Raw genomic sequence first — 26,552 nt, forward strand, 5'->3', positions numbered from 1 at the left:
GTGGAAACAGTCCATTTAGCCCAACAACCCTCCAAACAGCATCCCACCAAGATTCACCCCCCTATCCTATGCCTGTAGCCCTACATTTCCCACTGCTAACATACCTAACCAACACACCTCTGAACACTATGGGCAATTTAGCATATGCAATCCACCTCACTTGCATATCTTTGGACTGCGTGAGGAAATCAGAGTACCCAGCGGAAACACACAGACCTGGGGAAAATTTACAATTACCTTTATTAGTTGATATTCCCTGAGCGTGATAATTGTGAAAATCCTTTTATTTCTATTTGTTTACCCTTAACACAGCACACAGTAAAAAATCCATCTATACAATTAAGATGAAATCAAAATGTAAGGTAAATAAGGAGTGGGTTTAGAAATGATTTACCAGGATGTTGCTGGGACTGGAGGGTTTGAGTTATAAGGAGAGGCTGGATAGGTTGGGACTTTCTTCACTGGAGCATAGGAGGTTGGGGTGACCTTACCTAGGTTTATAAAATCATGTGGTGCATAGATAAAGTGAATTGCAAAGGACTTTTCCCCAGGTGGGGGAGTTCAAAACTAGGGGGCATATTTTTAAAGTGAGAGGATTTAAAAGGGACCGGAGGGGTAATTTTTTCACACAGAGGGTGGTTGGTATGTGGAATGAACTGTCAGAGGATGATAAATTCTGTGCCTGTGCGCCTCTCCTGATCTTCACCTGATGAAGGGGCAGCACTCCGAAAGCTTGTAACTTCAAAAAGCCCAGTAGGGTTATAAGCTGGTGTTGTGACTTCTGATCTTGTCCACCACCAGCACCTTCACATCTACGACTCTGTAACAGTCACTAGAAAGATACGTACCTTAACCTTCAATATGTAATAAAATTAGTAAGCCTCCTGGGGACTTAGGATGCATCAACTTTAAAGTTAAAAAGGAAAACAATTTCCTTGTATTTTCACTCCAATGGAATAAATAAAATGTTCCAGTACTTAAGTAAGAAGCAAAGCCAACTGTGAATGCAAAGTCCTCTTCAGAATTAGAAAAATGTTTACACTCATCGTGTAAACACTTATTGTGTTTTTATAGTCAGTTTTCTGAGTAGTGTGGAGCCCCTCAAGATTTGCAACTGGTTGCTGAGCCAAATGGTCCCAGTACATTGGAGGAAGGGAGGAAATAGGAAAGCAACATTCCATCTTCATATCCTCAGAACAATCCAAAACTGTCTGCATCAATAAAAAGAAATGGTTTTAATGCACTGTATTTAACAAGTTATATTTTATACAAATGTTTGAACACATTTGGATGCAATTGCCCACTCAACATACTGAAATAACCTTAAAAAAAATCACAATTTACAAAGATGATTACCTCTAAAATGTTTTGACATTGACAAACATTTCAGTGCAGAACAGTTTTAGGACTTTGTCTTCTATCTCTAATAACAATTTCTGGTACAGTGCTCTGACATTAGTTTGCTTTTGAATTTTTTTGGCATAGAGAATTTTCTGTGGCTGCATGATTTTAATTTTTCAGATTGTTTGAAGATATCTTGGTGATATATTTTATGCAAGATTTATTTTCAAATGGCACTAAACATTGCAGTTTTTTGACAGTTATGATTTCCTTAGAGCTAACGGAATTCTCTGTTTTCTAACAATATTGACAAAAATGTCACTACATATTTTATATGAATTAAGAGGCTCATGTTTTGGCTTGTTGTGATTCTGAAACGTTGATCATTGGAGATATAATCCTATATCATCAGAAAACTTATTTTCCATAGTAACAAGAGTATGCTATTCAGTTCTTTAAATCTGTATTCATGTTGTTAAATTCTACAGATGATGTTGAGTGTAGTCTTTTACAATTCTTTATTGAAAAGGCTTGCATTTTTATCGCTTATCACAACAACCAGATGTCTCAAGCATTTACAACCAATGCTTCACAATCAATGAATTTCTTTTGAAGCACAGTCACTATTTTAGAAAATGTAGCGGCCAATTTGTGCATAATAAACTCTCAGAAACAGCAATGTGAAAATGGCCAACTCATTTTTTTGTGGTATTGATTAAGGGATATTGCTCAGAATCTTTTACATCTGCCTGAGCAGGCTGACAGGCTCAGTTTAATGTCTCAGCTGTTAACAATGCAACATTCTATCAATACTTCAATGGATTGTCAGCTTGGATATAATGCCCTTGCATGGGACTTGAGCTTGGAACCTATTGATTCAGATGCAAGGCTTCTATCAACTATTCTATCTGCAACTCTTACAAATAACTTCCAATTTCTTCCAGCAATCTTACTTCATGTTTTGATTTGTTTTATTTTTCATTACCCTTTTAACATAATTTTTCTCCCTTTTGAGTTGTGAGACTCTAGTAGCTGAGTGATAAATGTGTATAAATTCCGATGCATTTAGCAATACCACTATTGCCAGGTGATGCGACGACCGAGGTCTGACTTACCTACTATACTTCTCTCTCCGTGAAGTGAGATACGTGGTTTCCACCGGCACTTTCTATTATAAGTCTGTGATTAAGAATTCAGTTGAACTGATTATTGAAGTAGTTTGGCCGTACTCTAGAATGATTCAAATGGTTTGTGGTATTTCTTCCGAGGTACACAGAGAATGAGACTACAATTCAGGGAACAATGAATGGTTTAAGATTGATCTTTCTCTAACAATTATTTGTAGACTTCTTTGATACATTGCTCACAATTTATGGATTAAAATCTGAAAACTGAAATTTGTGTAATTTAAAACATCAACTTTTGAGTAAAAACTTAGGATTGTCCTTTTTTAAAGTCACACTACTTTAGTTATATAATGTATTTTTTTTGAGACTACTGTAACATGTCTCAACATCAGGCAACAGCCAACTACCCTTACAATTTGCAAGGTAACAAGAGAGATTCTACATTGTCAGCTGAAATGATATTTTCAAACAACCTTTTGTTGGGCATATTTTGGTGCTGTCCTGACAAAACCCATGAAAGGAGTTGAGCACCTTCATAAAACATTCTTAAAGACTCTGTTCCAATAGATTAGAGAGACTTTTGACAAAAGCAACATTCTGGTATCTCAAACCAAATGTAAAACACCATTATTACAGATTTTGAATAAAAGGTATTGATAGAATATAAAAAGGTTAATTTCATAGGCACACAAAAAAATGCTGACTTGTATCATATAAGCAAAGAATGTGCATATAATTATCTTTTGATAGCTTTATGCATGTACATTTAAGGTTGTTTTTTTTTAGCCTGAGCTGGAAATTGTTGAAGCACTCAGGACAGCACTCGTTTCAGAGTAGGTATTTTATTTGACAGTGTTTCAGATAGAATATCATAAACAAGTTTTCTGTAAAAGTTAATTTATCCGTAGTGGTGCATTTCATAAAAATAGTTGCTCACTTACAGTCTTTGTGACTAATAATACATGGAATCATATTTATAGAGATACTGTACAAGGTAAATTCACAACTAACACTACACAGCAATATTTATCCAAAGGGTAAGTGACATGTCATGTTCATAGATCATTTGATTACAGATAGCATACAGCAATTACTGCACAAGTAAGAGCTGTGAGCTGTGCAAAATGTAGTCTGCTTCTGCAATCATAATCCCACTTTTCCATAAACCTAAAATCAGGGGGTAATACAGGTACGTGCACTACAATACAGAAGCATTGCCCAAAACCTGATTTTACTATACCATTAATGGCAGAAATCAGATTATGGCTAGACCAGAGGATAAAGTAGGTGAACTGTGCTCACATTCACCATAAGTAAACTTCAATATGAAAATCAACTGCATTATTACTATGACACTATTATTGTGCTTGGTTCACTGATGTGGACCTAAAAATTGGGTTGCTTTGATACAAGATGAAATTTAAATTAAATATGTTCACTTGTGTTATTCCTATTGATGAGGCTCCAGTATTGTAGAAAACAACTTTAACCCCTGGGCTAGGCCTTTGTCCTATTAAGTGAATATTTACAAAAAATTCAGCTTTACATAGACTTCCAATTTTTCGGTGCCTTACTCTTCAGTGCAGTTTTACTTAAGGCCAAACTCTAACAACTGATGTTCCCACTGGTACAAAGATTACTGATACAACAGATATGACCGCAGCATACAGATGAAGTAAATCCTTCATACTTTAAACATTGTTTTCAACAGAAGCACCAATATTATTCTTGTTCTCTGATGTTGTTACCAACATAATCATACTGCACTGCTCCGTACAGTTCATTGGTTTGGCTCACGGATGTTTTCACTGTCCCCATAGCATAGTGGTAAACATCAGTTTACAGAAGGTTTAAAATACTGCTGGTTGCTTTCTTTAAAGTCTTTTATGACCAAACTTATCATTGCCCCATTGAATATTATTCTTACTATATTGTTAATGCAAATGCTTCCAGTTTATAAGGCTGAGTAACTGTTCAAATTAAGTTAGATAAATAATGTGATAAGGGGAAATGCTGAATGTCCTGCATCTATCTGACAATTGGGAGAATAATATATTATTATTTCATTTGTCCATGGTGGCAGCACCAGATTTCATTGTACTGGGATACTTATCAGAACCAGGAATTTTCCATGGCCCAGGTGAAACAGTTGATTTTCGGGTTATAGTATTATTACTTTGAATAGCAAGATTTGAACGTGTATGCTCCTCACCGGAGATCTTACTGAGATCTCGTTTAAGGTCCTTGATGACCTGTTCTAAGGCATTTTCATGGAAGTTATCAACATCACCAGTATCACTTCGTAAGCCAAAATCTGCTGATTTCATCCTGTGTTTCTGTGTTTTTAACAATTTTCTCTCAGTGATATCGGCAACTTTATGATCCATTTTTATTCCAGGAGACCTTCCCCTTCGGGAAGCTGGAGACATGGATCTACCACGTTTATGTTTCTCATTGTTTGATTCATAAAACTTGCCCTCCCCTATTTTAGTGTCCGTAAAATATTTCCTCCCAGTTGTCCTGTTTTCAGAGGTGGTCCTGCCACCATATGTTTTTTTACTATTTTCCTTAGAGAGCCTTGAAAGATTCTTCTTCGAGTTTCGATGCTGCTTCAACTTTTCCACTTTTCCTGGGCTCTCTGATCTGTCTCTTCTGCTCCTTCCATAGTGATTTGAGGAGTGCTCCCTTCTCACGATATCATTTTCTTTCTTGATGTCCCATAATGTCCCTGGGGCTAGCTGGTGAATGGAATCATAGGTTGGGGCAGAATGCGATGATGATGGTGGTGGTATCAGATCATCAGGAATTATGGTAATTTCCGACAGGCCTGGGGAGCCTGCAGAGGAAGCATTCCGGCTGTGGTTGTCTGTTAAAACAATAATTTTAAAAAGTCAGTATAGGATTTATAGAAGATAATTAGGGATTTAGGGATGGAAAATAAATTCTGGAGTTGCCGTCAAGCTCCTAACCCATGAGCAAAGAAAAGAACAAAGAACAAAGAAAATTACAGTACAGGAAGAGGTCCTTCGGCCTTGCAAGCCTGCACCAATCCAGATCTTCTATCTAAACCTGTCGTCTATTTTCTAAGGGTCTGTACCCCTTTGCTCCCTGCCCATTGATGTACCTGTCTAGATACACCTTAAATTATGCTGTCTTGTCCACCTCTACCATCTCTGCTGGCAATGTATTCCAGGCACCCACCACCCTCTGCATAAAGAACTTTCCATGCATATCTCCCCTAAATTTTTCCCCTCTCACTTTGAACTCATTACCCCTTGTAATTGAGTCCCTACTCTGGGGAAAAAAGCTTCTTGCTACCTTGTCTATACTTGTCATGATTTTGTAGACCTCAGGTCTCCCTTCAACCTCTGTCTTTCTAATGAAAATAATCCTAATCTACTCAACCTCTCTTCATAGCTATCACTTAATAACAGGCAACATCCTAGTGAACCTCCACTGTACCCTCTCCAAAGCATCCAAATCCTTTTGGTAATGAGGTGACCAGAACTGTACGCAATATTCCAAATGTGGCTGAACCAAAGTCTTGTACAACTGTAACATAACCTGCCAACTCTTGTACTCAATACCCTGTCTGATGAAGGAAAGCATGCCGCATGCCTTCCTGATCATGCTATTGACCTGTGTTGCCACCTTCAAGGAACAATGGACCTGCATACCCAGATCTCTCTGTACATCAATTTTCCCCAGGACTTTTCCATTTACTGTAAAGTTCCCTCTTGTTCTTCCAAAATGCATCACCTCACATTTGCCTGGATTGAACCCCATCTGCTATTTCTTTCCCCAACTCTCCAATCTATCTATATGTTGCTGTATTCTCTGAGAGTCTCCTTCACTATCTGGTACTCCACCAATCTTAGTGTCATTTGCAAACTTGTTAATCAGACCACCTATTTCTTCCTCCAAATCATTTATGTATATCACAAACAACAGTGGTCCCAGCACAGATTCCTGTGGAACACCACTGGTCACAGGTCTCCATTTTGCGAAACACTCTTCCATTACTACTCTCTGTCTCCTGTTGCCCAGCCAGTTCTCTATCCATCTAGCTAGTACACCCTGGATCCCATGTGACTTCACCTTCTCCATCAGCCTACCATGGGGAACCTTATCACATGCCTTACTGAAGTCCACATATAGGACATCTACAGCCCTTCCCTCATCAATCAATTTTGTCACTTCCTCAATGAATTCTATTAAGTTAGTAAGACATGACCTTCCTTGTACAAAACCATGTTGCCTACCTCTGATAAGCCCAGTTTCTTCCAAATGGGAACAGACCCTATCCCTCAGTATCTTCTCCATCAGCTTCCCTACCACTGATGTCAGGCTCACCGGTCTATGATTACTTGGATTATCCCTGCTACCCTTCTTAAACAAGGGGACAATAGTAGCAATTTTCCAGTCCCCCAGAACTTCCCCCCGTGTTCAAAAATGCTGCAACGATATTTGTTAAGGCCCCAGCTATTTTCTCTTTGTGTGCAGGGCAGAGATTCGTGGACAAGTAGGGATTAAACAAAAGGTTTTCTCTCTCGTTTCCCTCAGTCACCTGGATGGATCCTATATTGACCTGAGCTAAATCTGGCCAAATATCAAATTACTGATTATTACTTATGTTCTTTTTTTGAATTGTGCATTTACTGTACAATTTATAATTTGTGATCTTACAAGTTTAAATTGCCTCAAATTTTCCAATAATTGAGGGATATATGAAAAGGGTGTAATTAAATAAAAGTTCAAATATAAATGTATAGTTATTGTCAACTTCAACTATTATTTTAATATTTAGTATGGAATGTCCTGAAGTAGCAAGGGATATGTGAGGAAGTTAGAAAGCCACAAGGGATCAATTCCATGTTTTACTTCTCCTTCGAGGCACATTGGGGACTCAAGGGTCAAACATTCCATTGCCAAAAAGACTCACTGCAGTATCAATTGGAAGTCTGTCCTCTTACAATATAGACAGAACATCTCAGTAGGAGGGAGGCTGACTGTATCCCAGAAGAGGAGCCTAGTGGAACCACAATGTGGATTCCCATGTAGCCTCAGACAAAAATAATTGCCCTTCCCAGACAAGATTGATAGCCTTGGCCACAACCCTGTTAAACTGCCGCTTGCTCCCTTTGTCTTTCTTCCCCTCCATATTTGCATATGTATGTGAATCGCCCATTGAGAACAGGCAAAACCCTTGTTTTAATCTCTTCCAATCAACACATGATCAAGAAGAATACGATAACCAGTCCCTGTAATCCATTCACAAGTTATCACAGGACATCAACATTCATTGGGTTTGTAAATTCATAATTACCTGTCTTAAACTATGTAATGACAATTGACCATGCGACTGATTAACCTCTTTGTGGGCAGAGATTCGTGGACAAGTAGATGCATGACTACTTTTAGGGACATTTAGAATCTCTTGCCGGCTGTCCGATAATAAAGCATCTACCATTGTACTGAAATTTGTGTCGAGTGGATTTGTGGAACAAAATATACATCAACACATGCAAGAATGCTTATGTATGAATGAGAAGAATTTCATGAATTGCCAACTTTCTTTGAAACAGTTAATGACAGGCAAAGTAAGGGAAAATGCACCACAATTTAAAAGCTCTAATTTTCTATACATTACACTGTATTCAATATTCAAAGGATTGTTGGTTTTTGTTTTTATTTTGTGCAAATTAAAACAAAATGACATAGCATCTTTTTAGTAACTGCAAAATTAGAAACAATGTTAAAAATGCATCAGTTCTTAATCTACAGTCTTTTCACAATTTTTGTATTTAAAGGTGCATTCCTTCAGCTAGCATAATGGTCCTATGTATTGAAAATGTGTATAATCACTACTCCTTATCATTTATTTACACATATGTTTACTTAATCTAATGGCTGCAGTTTTGTTAAATTTTAAAACTAATGATAGAGTCAGAATTTCAAGTTTAATGCTAGCTAATTCAAAATCGGGGCCAGCAAGGAGTGCACACCACATGAGTTTAAAATAATTATTTTAGTCCATCGCCTTGTACTAAAACTACAGAAACAGTCTCTCTGGGTTACCCAGTTTGCGTGCTCCTTTAACCCATATACATCAATGCTAAACAAGTACTATTAATACAATAAGGATAATTCAATATCACCTCCAATTTAATATTGTAATATTAACCAAATACAATAACTAATTTTAAAAAGTATATACTTACATTTTGCTGACTTTGATCTTTTTTTCCCTCCTTTGATCTCTCCTTACTTTTACAGTTGACTTATTAAATCTTAATTCTTGAAATATTTTCCTCATCACCTTTTTAACTACCCTGGCTCCAATCCATCTGCTGAGGGGCCCATCAAGTGCTTGTTGCTGTATCCTTATGGGCTGCAGTCCAATGATTTTCTTGCTGACTTCCCACCCATTGCACCACTTGGAGTTCATCTTTCCAATCTTTTTCCTGTGCAACTCACCCCTCCAGGTTCTGATCTTGTGGACTCTGCCATCGACTCAGCTATTATCATCTGTTTCTGAACTTCCCTCAAGATATTCTTTGATTTGTGAAACAGACCTTTGTCACCTAGATTTATTGTGGATCATGTCCATAATACATTTTTTATTGTACTGATTCCTTGGTCTTTTTGTAAACTTGGCTGACAGATAATGACACTTCCCCTTAAATCAAGTTATTCTAAAGACTACATTTTTCACTACATGCCCTGCCTAGTGACATATTGTATATCGGTCTGAAATTATTAATATTGATTGAGTGCAATCAGCATCACTTCCTGTGACGATGTCATGGAGAGAGGAGATATGTAGACTTGCAAAGAAAAGGGATATGACAGAACTGCAGTGCAGCTACTTGCCTAATAATACCTGGGATGCAATAGGAAGGGACAGTGTTTACAAACATAAAAATAAAAGCAAATAAGGTCAAAGGGGGGAAAATGGTAAAAGGAAAAATGCACATAGTATTCAGAACGGAAATGAATTAACAGCATAAAAAAGAGGTCAATGGATATGATCATATAGCCATTATGGAGATCTGGTTACAAGATCACAATTGGGAACAAAATATTTAGGGGTATATGACTTTTCAAAATGATGGGAAAAAAGAAAAAGACTGAGGCTAGTTTTGTTATTACTTGATGGAACAAGTGGAATAATAAGAAACAATCTTGGATTCGAAGATGTCGGAGTCAAAAAATAACTCCGGGAAGACAACACTGGTATTTAACAGTATATCGTAGAAAAGACAGTAAATCAGAGACAATGAGGACATATAAAATACTTGAACATTAATCATGGGTGACTTTAATCTTCAAGTAGCTTTGGAAAATAAAATTGGTAGATGTAGCCATAAGGAAGAATTCAGATAACGTATTCAGGATAGTTTCCTGGAACAATATATTGTGGATCCAACTTCTTGATCTGGTATGTATAATGAAGTGGGTTCAATAAATGTTCTCAGAGTGAAAGATCCCCAAGAGAACAGTGACCACACATGCAGAATTTTAGTATTCAGTTTGAGAGTGGGAAATATTGGATGCATCTGTGCTGAACCTGGGCAGGAATAATTATGATGAAATAATGGCAGAATTGGATGTAGTGGACTGGGAAAGTGGACAAGCAGAAAAGACAATTGATAGTGGCAAACATTTAAGAAAATAGTTCATTACATATTCTAGTGAGGAAGAAGGATCCTACAAATGGAATAAACCATTCATGGTTAACTAAGGAAGTTAAGGACAGGATAAAATTGAAAGAAAAACATATAACATGGCAAAGATTAATAGTTAGAGGTGAATGTTTTTTTAAAAACCATTAAAAGATGACCAAACATATTATAACGAGGGAGAAAATAAAGGTTGAGAGTAAACTAGCAAAAAATATGATAACAGATAGGAGCTTCTTTGAATATATAAAAAGGTTAAGAAGGCCAAAGTGGGTTCTTAGAGAATGAGACTGGGGAAGTAATAACAGGGAACCAGGAAAAGGCAAAGAAGTTGACTAAATCCTTTGCACAAATCTTTGAGGTAGAAGACACTAACAGCATCCCAAATACATTAAATAATCAAAGATAAAAGGACGAGGAGGCATGCGAGGAGAGAGGAGATAAACAGAACATATATCACTGGTGAAAAATACAAGGGAAACTAATGGGGCTAAAGGTCAATAGATCGCTTGGACCTATGGGTTGTGCTCCAAAATATCAAAAAACTTAATTATTAAAATAGCAGATGAACTGGTAGTAATCACCTAAGAAGTTATAATGGCAGGGACCCAGATTTGACCATAAGACATCAGAGCAAGAATTAGGCCATTCAGCCCATTGAGTCTGCTCCACCATCAATCATGGTTGGTAAATTTCTCAACCCCATTTTCCTGCTTTCTCCCCATAACCCTTGATCCCCTTTACAATCAAGAACCTATCTATCTCAATCTTAAATATACTCAAAGACCTGGCCTCCACAGCCTTCTGTGGCAGTGAATTCCATAGATTCTGAAGAAGTTTCTCCTTATCTCTGACTAAAAAGTCTTCCCTTTACAATAAGGCTGTCCCTTAGGGTCCAAGTCTCTCCTACCAATGGAAACATCTTCCCAACTTCCACTCTATAAAGGCCGTTCAGTATTTTGTAAGTTTCAGTTAGATCTCCCCTCACCCTTCTGAAGGAAGGAATTTGATTCCAGCCTCACGTGACTGTCTGTGTTGAGTTTGCATGCTCTCCCTGTCTCTGCATGGGTTACCATCAAGTGCTCTGGTTTCTTCCCACAATCCAAAGATGGGTGATTGGCCATGCTAAAAACTGCTCCACAGTATCCAAGGCCTTACAGGCTATACGATTTAGTCATGGGGCAAGCCCCTATGTGGGGTTACAGGGATAAAGTGGGTCTGGGTGGGATGGTTTTTGGAGGGGCAGAGCATACTCAATGGGTTGAATAGCATCTGTCTGCACTGTTAGGAGTCTATGACTCTATGATTCTAGTAAGATGACAGAAAGTTGGGTAAGGGGAGCATTCTCAGGATGGCAATCTGTAACTGATAGATAACAGCAGCTTTCAGTGTTGGATCCACAGTAACATACAACATATGTGCCTTCAAAGACAGAAGTGAATGGTACTATCAGCAAGTTTACAGACAACACAAAAATAGGTGGGAGTGCAAGTGGTGAGGATGACAAAAAGAGTCTACACAGGGATATAGACAGCTTAGCTGAATTGGCAAAAACTTGGCAGATGTAATACGATGTGCAGCAACGTGAGGTTATGTACTTTGGTAGGGAGAATAGAGTAGCTGTGCATAACTTAAAGGAGAAAAGTGGCAGAAATCTAGTAATGAAAACTGTTCAGAGTAGGTTCACTACGTTGATTCCAGATATGGAGGGATGTTCTTATGGGGAGACATTGAGTTAGTAGTACCTGAACTCACTACAGCCTGTACTTTACAGAAGAATGAAAAATCTAAGATTCTGAAAGTTTAATAGGGCAGATATTGAGACATCGTTTCTCCTTATGGGACAATTTAGGACAAGACAGTATAATCTCACAGTAAGGTGTTGCCCATTTAAGACAGAGAGATGAGGAGAAATTTCTTTTCAAAGGGGTTAATGAATCTGTGAAATTCTGTAGTGATGATGGCTGCAAAGACTGCATTCTTAAGTACACTGAAGGCAAACATAGATGTTTAATCAGTAATGGAATCGAGGGGTATTGGAAAATGGAAGAAATTGGAGTTGGGGATTGGAGAATACCCTGAACAGACAGCACAATACCAGAGTGAACAGAAGAATCAATAATGCCATTGACTGTTACAAAGAGTAAAACATTGGTGATCCTAACCCTTCACCCCATTCACTCTATCAATGCCTTGTCGCTTGATGCTGCCTCAATTCAAAACCAACACTATCTCCCAAAGAATCTCAATAGCAAAGTCTTGTGCAAAGCCAAGATGCCAGTACTGAAGCTCTTGATTACTCCAAGCCACCATTAATGAAATATTGTATTGATATCTTCAAATATTTCTAGAAATTCAAACACCTCCAACAACTCATTGTGACGAACCAAAATGAGAGAAGGTCCATTTGGGAAGACACTAATGCAGGAGGATACTGACATTGCAAGCAAAACCTGTCCAAACATGACAGAGTCTATAGATTATATGTTGAACTTATCAATCATCTTAGCACCCATCAACTGGAACAGCAGCAAATAATCCCAGAGGTTGCTGAAGAGAAAATGATGAGTGTTGTCTAATTTAAATTTATACAGTGTTTCTGCCATATTAAAAGTGATTCCTTTAGTTTTGCATGTTCTTGGCTAGGAAAGCACAGTTTTATCCATGCCTTTTCTAGGCAAAAAATTATCCTCGGATACCCAACTCTGATTTTAATATTAACTCCTATGGGAAACCATGCTTCACGTAAAGTTGCAACTTTCAGAAATGTACCCCCAACTTTAAGTGAGGACTCCTAGACAGTACTTTGTTTCTTAAATAAGTCATTCCATAAAGAAAATTGCCATCATACAAGATAAAATTTAATCTTGCCCAATTTCTGTTTGGTAGAATACTTCTGCCTTGATCAACTATTGTCCCAAGTCCTGAGGAGAGACAGGTTGATTCTCCTTACTAATTTAAAGTGGACAGTTGTGGCTGGAGTCTTGCAATTTCCAGTCTCACTTTCCTCAGCAACCTGAATGCAGCCCATTTAGACAAGGGAACATTTCTACCTTGGGGGCTGTGAATGTTCAAGTAACTCCTCTGTTTTTGTCCAATTGAATTTCTCTACCATCTCAGTTAATTTGACATTACCAGCATCCTTGATTTTACCAAAGTCAAATATAAAATGCTTAGTATCTGAGCTAAGCCTGTTACCTCCAAAAGATGATCTTCTTTTTGGTTCATAAACAGCCCAAACCATTCTTCCTTTTTGCTACTTATATACTTAAAGAAGGGACTGCAAATGAAGGGATTGTTCTGGATATTGTCAAAATAGATTTTAAGAAAGCATTTGATGAAGTGCATCATAAAATGTTGGTGAACAAAGTTGAGGCTCATGAAATAAGAGGGTCAGCATCAACTTGGATAAAAAAGAATTGGCTTATGATCAGAAAACTGCAATTTATGATCGTCGGTATGGTGCATGACAATGGCCTTTTTTTAACATATATAAATGACGTGGATATTGGAATTCAGAATGAATCCCAAAAATCATCCCATGCTTCCAAATAGTGAAGATGAAACCAAACAACTGCTACAGGGCATAGTTGGCTAGTGAAATGGATAGGCAAATGGCAGATGGGATTTACCATAGTTGAATGCGAGGTAATACATTTTGCAGAAGGAACAGAAACTGGCAATACAGACCTAACGACATAGTTCTGAAGTATGTGAAGGGACAACGTGTCCTGGGGGTCATACACATAGATCTATGATGGTGGCAAATTATTTTGAGAGAATAATTAGCAAACCATATAGATTCCTAGTTTCATAAACAGTGGTATGGATGCAACAAGAATATTAATGTACGATTGATAATACACGACTTGAATATTACTGAAAAACAGACATGCTACCACAGCATTTTGTCTTATATTCAACAGGAATCTCCAGAATCTTGCAGTGATCACCAAATCTAAGTAGCTTGTGATAACAGCTATTTGATTTCGGAATATAAATTTTTTGACAAAACCTGGCAACTCTCAAAAGTGGAGACACATCGTCAGGTTGATATTAAGGGAATGTGACTTCTTTTTAATGTAGTTTTGAACTTTGTTTCTAAGCATAACTTTAATTTCAAATTATTGTCAAGGACTTCAAGGAAGATAAAGTGGAGATGTATATTATTTTGTACATCATAGAAAGATAGACATTTGATAATGCTTAGAATAGTTAACCACTCTAAGTAATTAAATTTATAAAATACAGTAAGAAAAGTAGCAGATACTATTTAATTTTAATTATTGAACTTTGGACTACAGTCACTATTAACTTTGACATCACGTACATGTGTTAGTATAATTTTTCAACTATAAAACGTGTAAATTTATAATTATTTTATCTAAAATTTGAAGAATACACATGCAGAATTACAAACCGTGTCTTTAGGGTGGCCCAATAGGAAGAAATATGGGGACCCATGCTTGTCACTTTTCATGCACATGGAGAGACTGGAAGGTACCATTCCTAAAGGAAGGGGAGGAACAGCCTAGGACCAATCATTAGAATTAACAGAACCAGTGGCAGATATTAACACAATGTTAGCACAATGTTATCTAGTTAGCTGTTTAGTATAGTAAATTCAAAAATTTAAAACAGCAAAGAATTAAGTTAAAATAAACATTAAGATAGTAAATCATGCAAGAAGTTAAGTAATTAGAAAGACATTAAAAAGTAGAATGAGTCCTAGTAACTAGCTGTAACTTTTTAAAGCTATGTATGTTTGTAATTGAAGCGCTTCTAACGTCAATTGGCAAACAGCTATCAACATTATTTAACATTTAATAATATGACATTTCAAATAATTTAAATTTGACTGCTTCTTGTACCATTGTTTTGAAGCATGCTAATCCAAGTCTTAATATAAGAAAGGAAAAACTAGTTTGATTAGCAAACTTCTGTTGACTGAAAAAAAGAGGGCAATATGTTTTTTGTCAATTGTGCTCTGTGAGCAGTAATTTATATACCTTGCAATCAAGTTGCTGTGCCAAAATTCAAACAGTTACACAACACTGTTTCAGTGTCAGTCAGCAGCCTCTTAAGTTAAAGTTTTGTCATAATTTGATTAGCAGCTAGTGGCCAATCTAACACATTGTTCTAGAACCTGATAAGACTGTTATAATACTGCTTTATTCTTTATTGGCTACGTGGAAAATGAACTGATCGAGAATATGAAACCCACCATACTCGGGCACTTGACCTGTCCCACGTTTAAGAAGGAGACGTACTCTTTTCCCTCCAGATTTGATCAGGTCGATTGCTCTGGCATGAGTCATTTCTCTTGTGTTCTCTCCATTGATTTCAATGATATGATCCCCAACCTATTAAGAATAAAAATAAAAATCGAGTAAAGATACAATGGATAAGGTGACCAGATTTTCAAGAAACAAAATTGGAATATATGGGAAGTTCTGGGCAGGAGAGGCTATGATGATTGATATGGTGGTGACAAATGAGAGCAGGTGGGGGAAGGGGATTGTTGAAGGTAGAAAGTTATGTGATGTCATCTGCTGGAACATCGTCAGCCAAGGTTGGCAACTATTAAGACATCTAAGACAAAAAAACGCAATGCACTTGATAAATAAAACATGGAATCTTCCAAATATTATAGCAAACTAACTAAAGATCAAATAGATTTTAGGAAACTAATTTCAACTTAATGAAAAGCCAAAATTCTTGCCTGCAAATAGGTAGCCTCTGCAGAAATTCCACCTATCAAATCTTTATCTCTTGATAAAAGCTAGTAACGTCCCTCTTGATCATTGCAGCAGTTTACATCAGTAGATGCATACATGCAGAATAAATACACAGCAAAGAACATCTAATGGAACATCAAATTTGGTGAGGGGGGTGGGCAAATAAAATTCTGAGTAACCCCAGAGCACCCGGATTACAGCTCAGGTCCCTGTGCATTGCTTCTCATTGACATAGCTCCAGCTCCTCAGTCAGTTTTCACCTACTCACTCACTATTACAGTAGGTGTTTTGGTGGGAGCCCAAAACTCCAAGTGATAGATCAATTCAAGTCCAAACATTATATAAATGATAAGTTAACCTCCCTCTTTTCTACTCTTCTTTGATCCCAGTGTGCGTTTTTTTGACTTTTCGTGGGTTCGACATTTCCTCTGATTGGACTAAGCCCCTCAGATGAGCTGCCTGTCAAAGACATTTGGCATGGGGTCATAATCTGAAATTTGAAAGGAATCTACTCTTTTAAAGAAAATATTGATTTTCCAGATAAACAACCAATGATTGATTGGATCATGAGAGACAAGTTAAAGGAAAGGCATTAGTAGAGTTGAAAACACCAACATTTGAAATATATCAGGTTATTGGAATGTTTAGTGAAAAACTGTAGCTGTCCAGGCAAAGCTAGATGTCTGGTCACCTTAACAATGAAGTACCAAAGTACACTTATCAAGATGGTCACTGACCATGGAGAGTGCCCTGAAATGTTGAGGAATTCTGGCCAAGATGGCACTGAGCTGGAGCTGCCAGGTACTTAGTCAGAATTTCATGTCAAGAATTATTGCCATCTAGTTTCTCTCCACTGCCTGGGTAAAATAGCAGGCTACATATACAGAACAACCTTGGTTATCCAAACACCAATTATCTGAATTTTGGATTATCCGAACAAGATCTCAAGGTCCCAGTACATGCATTTCAATTGAAGTAGGAAAATTCTATTCCTCATCCCTTTAATGCATAATTTTGTAAATTTGAACAGGAATATAGAAGCAAGTACGCTTTAATAAATAATTAACTTCAAATATATACTTGAGACATGGCGCTAGAGTTAAGTCTTACCCTTTTCATAAAAAAACTCTCCAATTCTTATTCTCCCTGAGGGTAAAGGTTGGTGACTGTGAACACACACGAACAACATATGTGCAAGCCCGAACTGTGCGCTCAATAGCAGATTCCCTCTCAACATTGACTCGCTCTGTTTTGTAAACCCAACAATATTTTTTTCAGCTCATTCTCCAGATAGTTAAGTCAAAAAATGTGCTTGCATTTTTCATTTCTGTTGCGTATTCCTCCCATTATCCCATGATGACTTTTATTTTGAAATAAAAAGTAGTTCAAGATCTTCCAGTTGTCAAGAAAATTTAATAAAACGTTTTTTTGATGGGAGAGAGCAAATCATAGTGAGTTAGCACACGTGAAAATAAATAGGAGGAAAACGTGACGGGAGATAACACAAGGAAAACATTACCCCCCAAAAACAATTGATGGTAGGACAGAGACTGAAGTCAGTGAAAAAATCTTCCCTCTCCTTCATGTTCCCCGGTATTTTGCACCTCCCTCACTCTCTCTTAGGGCTCAGCATTTGCTTAGGAGGGAAGGACAACACTTGGTTAGTCTGGACGGCTGGATGACACCAAGCAGAAAGATGCCAGCTGCTATTGAGGACCAGGACAAAACTGAAGAAAATGTCAGTGAAAAATTTCACAAACGTCAGTCAAACCCTTGCCAAAAAGTGATTTTATTTGTAAAATATCATGAATATTTAAGTAATATCCAGTGTTTGTTCATATTTTATCGATTAAATGGAATAATAACTCTGTAAACTTTTTTTTATATAATTATGTTCAGACTGGCTTCCTCTGTTTATGATCAGATCAATTATCCGAACAATCAGTTATTTGAACAAAATACTCCCTGCCCATCTTGTTTGGATAATTGAGGTTGTTCTGTAAAGAGGTGAGATTAGGTGGTCAATGCATGCAAATAGGCCTCTCACTGCTCACTCGTGAGAGCCTTATCTCTTGTTTCTTATTAAAACCTTGAATGGAAAATCAGACTATTTTCTCCTAAGTCAAGATTCACATTTTTCAGATCTCACCATATTTTACCAATTTACTTGGCCTTGCCCACATCATTTAGGGACTGGGAAAAATCTGCTCATTAACTATATCTTTCCTCTTAGATGTTGCTAGACTTTCCAAACATTTCCAGTTTTCATTTTAGATTTCAAATACCTAAAGGTTTGAGCTTAACATCAGATTATTATTGTTTTCACATCTTAACACTTTTCTGCAGCCAGTAATATAACATAAGATTGTAAGAGTTTCTTTTGATATATAAAGGGCAAAAGAAAGGCAAAAGTGGGCACTGAACTGCTGGAAAATGATGCTGGAGAAGTGGTAATGGGGAAAGAAGAAGTGGCACAGGACTGAACAAGTACTTTGCATCAATTTTCACTGTGGAAGACATGAGGAACATTCAAAAAATTCAAGCGAATTGGGGGACAGAGGTGAGTATGGTAGCTATCACCAAGGAGAAGGTGCTAGAAAAACTGAAAGGTCCGTTGGTAGTTAAATCACCTTTACCAGATGGATTACACCCCAGAGCTCTGAAGGAGATAACTGAAGAGATAGTGGAGGTGTTAGTGGTGATTCAGGAATCACTGGAGTCAGGGAGGGTCCTAGAGGACTGGAAAATCGCTAATGTAATTCCCCTGTTTAAGAAGGGAGTAAGGCAAAAGACAGGAAATTACAGGTCGAGTAGCCTGTCCGCCGTCGTGGCTAAGATTTTGGAGTACATTGTGAAGGATGAGATTTCTGAATACTTGTAAGCATGTGACAAATTAGGGCAAAGTCAACTTGGTTTCATCAAGGGGAGGTCATGCTTGACAAATCTGTTAGAATTGTTTGAGGAAGTAATGACCAGATTAGTCCAAGGAGAGCCAATGTATGTTATCTACTTGGATTTCCAAAAGGCCTATGACAAGATGTTGCACAGGAGGCTGCTGAATAAGATAACAGCCTATGGTGCTAGAGGCAAGGTACTAGCATGGATAGGCTGTCTGACAGAAAGCAGAGAGTGGGGATAAAAGGGTCCGACTCAGGATGGCAGCCGGTGACTAGTGGTGTTCCACAAGAGTCAGTATTGGGACCACAACTTTTCATTTTACACATTAATGATCTATGTGAATGAACTGAGGGCCTGCTGGCTAACTTTGCAGATGATATAAAGATAAGTGGAGGGGCAGGTAGTATTGAGGAGGTGGGGAGGCTGCAGAAGGATTTAGACAAGTTAGGAGAGTGGGCAAAGAAGCGGCTGATGGAATATGATATGGGAAAATGTGAGGTCATGCACTTGGTAGAAAGAATAGAGGTTCAGACTATTTTCTAAATGGGGAGGAATTTCAGAAATCTGAAGTGCAAAGGGACTTGGGAAATCTAGTCCAGGACTCTCATAAGGTAATCTTGTGGTTTGAGCCGGTAGTTAAAAAAGCAAATACAATGTTGGCATTTATTTCTAGAGATATTAGAATATAAAAGTAGGGTTGTACTCTGAGGCTTTATAAGGCTCCAGGGCAACATTTAAGAGTATTTTGTGCAATTCTGGGCCCCATACCTCAGGAAGGATGTACTGGCTCTGGAGTGGTTCTAGAGAGGGTTCACAAGAGTGATCCCAGGAATGAAAGACTTAACAGATGAGGAACGTTTGAGAACTCGGTCTGTGCTTGATGGAGTTTAGAAGAATGGGGACGGATCTAATTGAAACTGACAGAATACTGAAAGGCCTGAACGCAGTGGACGTTGAGAAGATGTTTCCATTGGTAGGAGAGACTAGGACCTGAGGGCACAGCATTAGAGTAAAGAGAACACCCTTTAGACCAGAGATGAGGAGAAACTTCTGCAGCCAGAGAGTATCGAATCGATGGAATTCATTGCTATAGAAGACTGTGGAGACAAGGACATTGGGTATATTTAAGACAGAGATGGATTGATTGTCAAGGGGATCAAAGATTACAGGGAGAAAATGGGAGAGTGGGGTTGAGAAACATATTCACTATGATTGTATGGTTGGGCAGACTTGATGGGCCAAATGCTCCTATGTCTTATGGCTTTAATATAACGAAGCACTGGTAGTATTTGTTGGTTGATTAATCTGACTAGTTACTACACAAATGCTTCAGCCATGCCCTTACACATCAAGAGTACCTTTGAAAATTTCAGTTCATCAACATGTATCTTGTAGATAAAATACTTTTGAAGTGTAATCACATTTGTAATGGAAGCCCACAGTGATGTCATACTTGTGGGAATTAGGGTTCACATACATCAACGTCCAAGTCTGCACATAGGTTCACCCGATGATATGCTAAATAATTTTCTGTTGAGCATGAATGCATTAAAGTGGGCCTATCATAAGGACTTTTCACTGAGAAAGGGCTGATGAATGTGTGAAATTCACTCATCCACGTCTCTGACGGTTTTGAAGATAAGTTGGTCATTTGTATTTATGAGTTTGTGTTTCCAATTTTACCTGAGTATTTAAGATTACATTACAGTGGATGTAAGAGAATATTAGAAAAAACTAAGAAGAGCTCAATGCATTTTGCTGATCCATGTTGTACTATAATTTAGCAGTGAATATAGAAATTAAAGGCAGAATTAGTATAAGAACAGAGAGGTGTACTCATAACTGGAATTGTGAAGTTTTACATATTTGAGCACACAAACTAAGTTGTGAAATGTGGTGGCTCATTAGTTATCCTGTATGGTTGAAATGCATTTGAGTTACTCTGGTGTTTAAAGTAACAGGATGGGCTTGAACAGTAATGTAATACCAACCAGTCTGTATGTTTTAATAGTGTTCATAAAAGGATAAATGTTGCTCAGGACACCAGGACGATCTCCCATGCTCTCCTTTGAAATAGTCTCATTGGATTTATCCTATTCACCGAAAGGGGCAGACATGGCCTCAGCTTAATATTTTATCCAAAAAGAAAACACCTCTGACAGTGCAGCATTCCATTAGTATGGTCTGATGTCACAATCTAAATATTGTGTTTCAGTGGAATTTGGACCCACAATCTTCTGATTCAGATGCGAGAAAGCTATTAACAAAGCTACCACCACAGAATTAATATGGCCAAAATCACCTTTCTCAGCTCTGATTATCTTATTTCTTATTATCAGTGTTCGCTCTGACTATTAAGCTGTAATAGGGATTAAAAGAAATAACATCAGGATAATTTTAGTGACAAGTTTGCAGCAAACAGGAATATCTGTCAATATATTTCAGATATTGAGAGTGCGGCACTGGAAAAGCAGGCCAGGCAGCATCTGAGGAGCAGGAAAATTGACATTTCGGGCCGGAGCCCTTCACCAGGCCCACCATGTCCTGGTGAAGGACCTCTGCCCGAAATGTCGATTTTCCTGCTCCTCAGATGCTGCCTGAACTGCTGTGCTTTTCCAGCATCACACTCTCAATTCTGATTTCCAGCATCTGCAGACCTCACTGTCTCCATATTTCAGGTATTACAAGGAACAACTTACATGATTCATTTTGACTTGCTGAGGAACTATCTCTGGAATTGAGCATGCTGAACTAGAATTAATTCATATATATAGCTAATATGGTTCTACCATGATACATAACGGCCGTACTGAAGTTGCTTTCTGTACTTAATCAACCATTTGTATCCTGTAACTGATTCAGACTTGGAGAATATGGTCAGGATCTGACCTAAAAGAACTGTGTGTGGGGTACTCAGGGCTCTATTATAATATTTAATTGGATAAGTTGTTGTGTTAGAATTACTTCAAGGATAAACTGTCACAATGTAGCTTATAATCTAAAATCCAATTTAGTACAAAAGAACACACTGAATATACAAAATAGTTAGTATTCTTTATATTGATCAACTGCAAGAACCACTGATATTATTTTTACCATCGAAAATTACATAAAATGGTCTCTTCATTGGCAGATTGAATAAATAATTAAAAGAGAGACAGGGAGTTGATGTGTTATAGTAGGGCTATTAAATATAAATAAATTTATGTAACAATGTACTACTGACTTTTTCGTTTAAATTTTCATTTGGCTGACTGAATTTGACAGATTAACATGTATGATTCCATGTCCTCTTTACTAATTGAACATACTATTTATTATACTTGGCAATCCCAAATCTCTTCCAATGAATATTGGATTAAACAACAGGAGTTTTGATTCAATCAATGTAAACAGCTGAAAATGTGTTGCTGGTTAAAGCACAGCAGGTTAGGCAGCATCTCAGGAATAGGGAATTCGACGTTTCGAGCATAAGCCCTTCCTGATGAAGGGCTTATGCTCGAAACGTCGAATTCCCTATTCCTGAGATGCTGCCTAACCTGCTGTGCTTTAACCAGCAACACATTTTCAGCTGTGATCTCCAGCATCTGCAGACCTCATTTTTTACTCAATCAATGTAAAGTCAAAATGATGTAAATAGCAGAATTAAACTGTTACTTTTGTACACAGCTTGTAGGAATGAACAAAGAAGAAAGCATATGTCAGGTGTAGACAACAGCTATGAAGTGAATCCCTAGAAGAGTATAAAGGCAGAAGGAGGATACCTCAGAGGGAAATCAGATGGCAAAAAGGTGGTGTCACTATTTAAGAAAGGTGGGGGTAAGGAAAAGCTAGGGAACTGTAGACCGATGAGCCTGTGGGTGGGCAGGTTGTTGGAAGGAATCCTCAGAGACAGGATATACATGTACTTGGAAAGGCAAAGACTGACTAGGGATAGTCATCATGCTTTGTGCATGGTAGACTGCGTCTTACTAATTTGATTGAGTTTTTTGAGGAAGTAATGAAGAGGATTGATGAGGATAGAGTGATGGACATGACGTTTACGGACTTCAGTATGGCATTTGACAAGGTTCCACAACATAGACTTGTTAGTAAAGTTAGATCACATGGAATACAGGGAGAACCAGCCACTGGATACAGAACTGGTTCAAAGGTAGAAGACAGAGGATGGTGGTAGAGGGTTACTTTTCAGACTGGAGGCCTGTGACTAATGGTGTGCTCCAAGGATTGGTGATGGGACCACCATTATATAAATGATTTGGATGTGAGCATAGGAGGTATGGTTAGTACATTTGCAGATGACACCAAAATTGGAAGTGTCATGTACTGCGAAGGTGTTAATTCACGATAAAGCAAGATCTTGATCAGATGGGCCAATAGGCTAAAGAGTGGCAGATGGAGTTTAATTTAGGTTAATGTGAGGTGCTGTATTTTGGAAAAGCAACTCAGGGCATGACTTATACACTTGATGGTTAGGTCCTGGGGAATGTTGCTGAATAAACAGACTTTGAAGTGTAGGTTCATAGTTCCTTGAAAGTGGAGTCATTGGTAGACAGGATAGTGAAGAAGGCATTTGGTATGCCTGCCTTTATTGGTCAGTCCATTGATTATAGAAGTTGGAAGGTTATGTTGCAGCTGTACAGGACGTTGGATAGGCAACTTTTGGAATACCTTGTGTAATTCTAGTCTCCCTGCTGCAGGAAGGATGTTGTGAAAACTGAAAAGGTTCAGAAAAGATTTACAAGCACGTTGCCAGATTTGGAGGGTTTGAGCCAAGAGGAGAGGCTGAATAGGTTGGGGCTGTTTTCCCTGGAGTTTTGGAGGCTGAGGGGTGACATTAGAAAAGTTTATAAAATCATGAGGGGTATGAACAGAGTAAATAGACATGGCCATTTCCCCAGGGTGGTGGAGTCCAAAACTAAAGGGCAAAGGTTTAAAGTGGGAAGGGCAAGATTTTAAAAAGGACCTAAGGGCAACTTCTTCACACAGAGGATGGTACATGTATGGAATGAGCAGCCAAAGGAACTGGTGGAGGCTGGTACAATTACAACATTAAAAAGACATCTGAATGGGAAAATGAGGAGGAAAGGTTTTGAGGGATATGGGCCAAATGCTGGCAAATGGGATTCAATTTATTTAGGATGTCTTGTGGGCATGGATAAGTTGGACGGAAGGGTTTGTTTCCATGTTGTAGAGTTCTATGACTCCATATGGCAGCCTGGTAGCATTGCTGCTTCTGAGTCAGAATGAGAAGTGTTCAAACCCCACCTTAAATTGAGAATGGATCTAGAGAGAAAATCAGTGAAATCTTTGAACATAGTAGGTATGGATGTGGATGTCAGTCATCGTGTGTTGAGAGAGTCCTGATACTATGTTGGACCAACCAGCCTATAAGATGGTAATGGCCATGGAAGAATCATTCATATCAGCCTGCACATCCTTGTAGCATATTGCACTATTCTAAATGGGGTGCTTGTGGAGGTATAAAAACAGTTTCCAAGCCAAATTTCGATTTGTTCAAAATAATTGTTTTATAAACATTTTCCATTTTTGTAAAAACATAAGGAAAGAAAACATTTACTTCCTAAAATAAGGAATTACAAGCTGTCAAATGAAAAATTGGTGTGATCAAAGTAGACAGATTAATAAAATTAATCAGTGTACCATTAAAAGTAATTGGGTCTTGTATAATGCTATCTTTGTTTACAATCTCAGTTTCACGTCAATTGCCCTTAATGAATTTTCAATTTTCCATATCACCAATTCTTCTGTACTCTGAATGGAATTACTAATTTAGTTTAAATGTTTGCTAAATTGTGACTTGCGTTAGGTCATAACAGCAAGAGAACCTGAATGCGTTGGACAGTAGAATGATGGCTTCTTTTTTGCCATTTTCCCCTTTTTCTTTGACTGAATATTGATATTGCTAAAGCTCATTATACCACAGTATCAGAGCAAATGCAAGAATACGAAATTCAAGTGATCACAACAATTCATACTACAGGAGAAAATGTTGCTTGATCACAATCTGTATTCAATTAGGAAAAAGTGAGGATTGGAGATCAGAGTCGACAGTGTGGTGCTGGAAAAGCACGACAGGTCAGACAGCAGCTGAGGACCAGGAGAATCAATGTTTTGGGCATAAGCCCTTCATCAGGAATGAGGCTTGTGAGCCAAGGGGGTAGAGAGCTAAATGGGATGGGGGTGGGGTGGGGGTGGGGGGGGGGGGGAAGTAGCTGAGAATGCAATAGATAGATGAAGGTGGGGGTAATGGTGAGAGGTCAGAGAGGTATCCGTTCCTCCCAGCTCTCTGATCTCTCACCATTACCCCCACCTTCATCTGTCTATTGCATTCTCAGCTACCTTCCCCCCGCCCCCCCCTGCCCCACCCACATCCCGTTTAGCTTTCTACCCTCTTGGCTCACAAACCTCATTCCTGATGAAGGGCTTATGCCCAAACGTTGATTCTCCTGCTCCTCGGATGCTGCCTGACCTGCTGTGCTTTTCCAGCACCACACTCTCGACACAGTCTGTATTCAACAGTTCTACAATTACGAAGCCCAAAATGCCCTCCATTAAGATGTGATCCTATGATTGGGTAGCAATTGCTGGACAATCATGACTGCACCAACTGTTACATTAACAACCACTTATATACACAGTTTGTGTGAAAAGGACATTGTAATTGCTGCACTTTACTACAAAATTCAAAAGATAATGCAAATTTTGCTCAGTGAGATTTGATCAAGGACATTTAGAGCTAAGCTTTTGCAACTAGGGCAGTCTCTGGTATTATGCTCACCAAGACATGAAGAGAGACTCTAGTTTTTTATATTTTGAAAGTAATACCTTCCTTTAACTTTTAAAATGGACTCTTGCTGGATTTAAAATAGCTGTTATCAAACACAGAATTGTGCAGTAGTTGCGTCTAGAAATTTCAAAGCTAACTCATCTCTGAGGAATTTTGCAACTCCCATTTGTATGAACATTTTAGTCAAACCTAGACAAAGGAGCAACTGATCAGTTCTAAACGAAGAACAAGACTGAAATGGATTACAGCTAGGGTTGCGTAGCAGCCCCATTGTTACCTTTTACAACACACAATGGTTTTGATGAGAGACATCAAAACTACCTTGTTATGTTGAATAGAACCCTGTCACATTGCTGAAACCTTTAGCTTTTGACCAGCTTTCAGAATGAAGCTCTGAATCCTTCTCTGAGACTATTTTAAAAATCTGAACCAACAACAATCAGCTCCCACTTCAGCTCTACTCTTGACCTCTATTTAAACATGATTTCCAGGAAGAATCCAGTATTTCTCCTGAAATCTGAAGTAATTCCTCATCTGCAAGAATCATGTTTTTACGTTTTCAACCTCATACAATTTGGATGCCTAATTTTCAATACTATATAATAACAATAGTTTGTATTTTAGCAACAATTAAGCAGAGTAAAACAATGCTGCCATTATAACGTACTGTATGAAATGACTTACTTTGAATAATGCCATGGAAGATTATGAAGATGAACAAGGCTGTAATTTAAAGATGCAAATTTTCAACACATTGTTCATCTATGATCTACAAGTTGGGCAAAGGGCATTCATTACACCCTTGTTCACAGACTTTCAATGGGATTTTTCACTTCAACCTGTGATGATCGAAGTTCATAAAACCACAACACTGTTAACAAGGAAGTTAGCCTGGGACAAACAGCTGTGTATCTCTTGAACCAGGAAGTGAGAGAATACTTGTACATAAGATGTG

The 26,552-nt window shown here is 38.1% G+C and overlaps 1 protein-coding gene across 2 annotated transcripts in view; it reads right to left on the reverse strand.

Moving 5' to 3' along the window:
- Positions 1-3,828: 3,828 nt before the first annotated feature.
- The window catches only part of magi2a (membrane associated guanylate kinase, WW and PDZ domain containing 2a), a 241,663-nt gene continuing 218,939 nt past the window's right edge, over positions 3,829-26,552 (reverse strand). Inside the window, exons 19-21 of one of the 2 annotated variants that reach the window (XM_060842833.1) lie at positions 15,375-15,513; positions 14,571-14,659; positions 5,176-5,334 (exon numbers count right to left, since the gene is read on the reverse strand). In XM_060842833.1, coding sequence (XP_060698816.1) covers positions 5,275-5,334; positions 14,571-14,659; positions 15,375-15,513 — 288 coding nt within the window. In that variant the 3' untranslated portion in view covers positions 5,176-5,274. Of the gene's footprint in view, positions 5,335-14,570; positions 14,660-15,374; positions 15,514-26,552 lie in introns of both variants that reach the window. The other variant, XM_060842832.1, reaches the window with a different exon arrangement.

The sequence above is a fragment of the Hemiscyllium ocellatum genome, chromosome 23 (assembly GCF_020745735.1).
Source record: "Hemiscyllium ocellatum isolate sHemOce1 chromosome 23, sHemOce1.pat.X.cur, whole genome shotgun sequence".
Lineage (NCBI taxonomy): Eukaryota > Metazoa > Chordata > Chondrichthyes > Orectolobiformes > Hemiscylliidae > Hemiscyllium > Hemiscyllium ocellatum.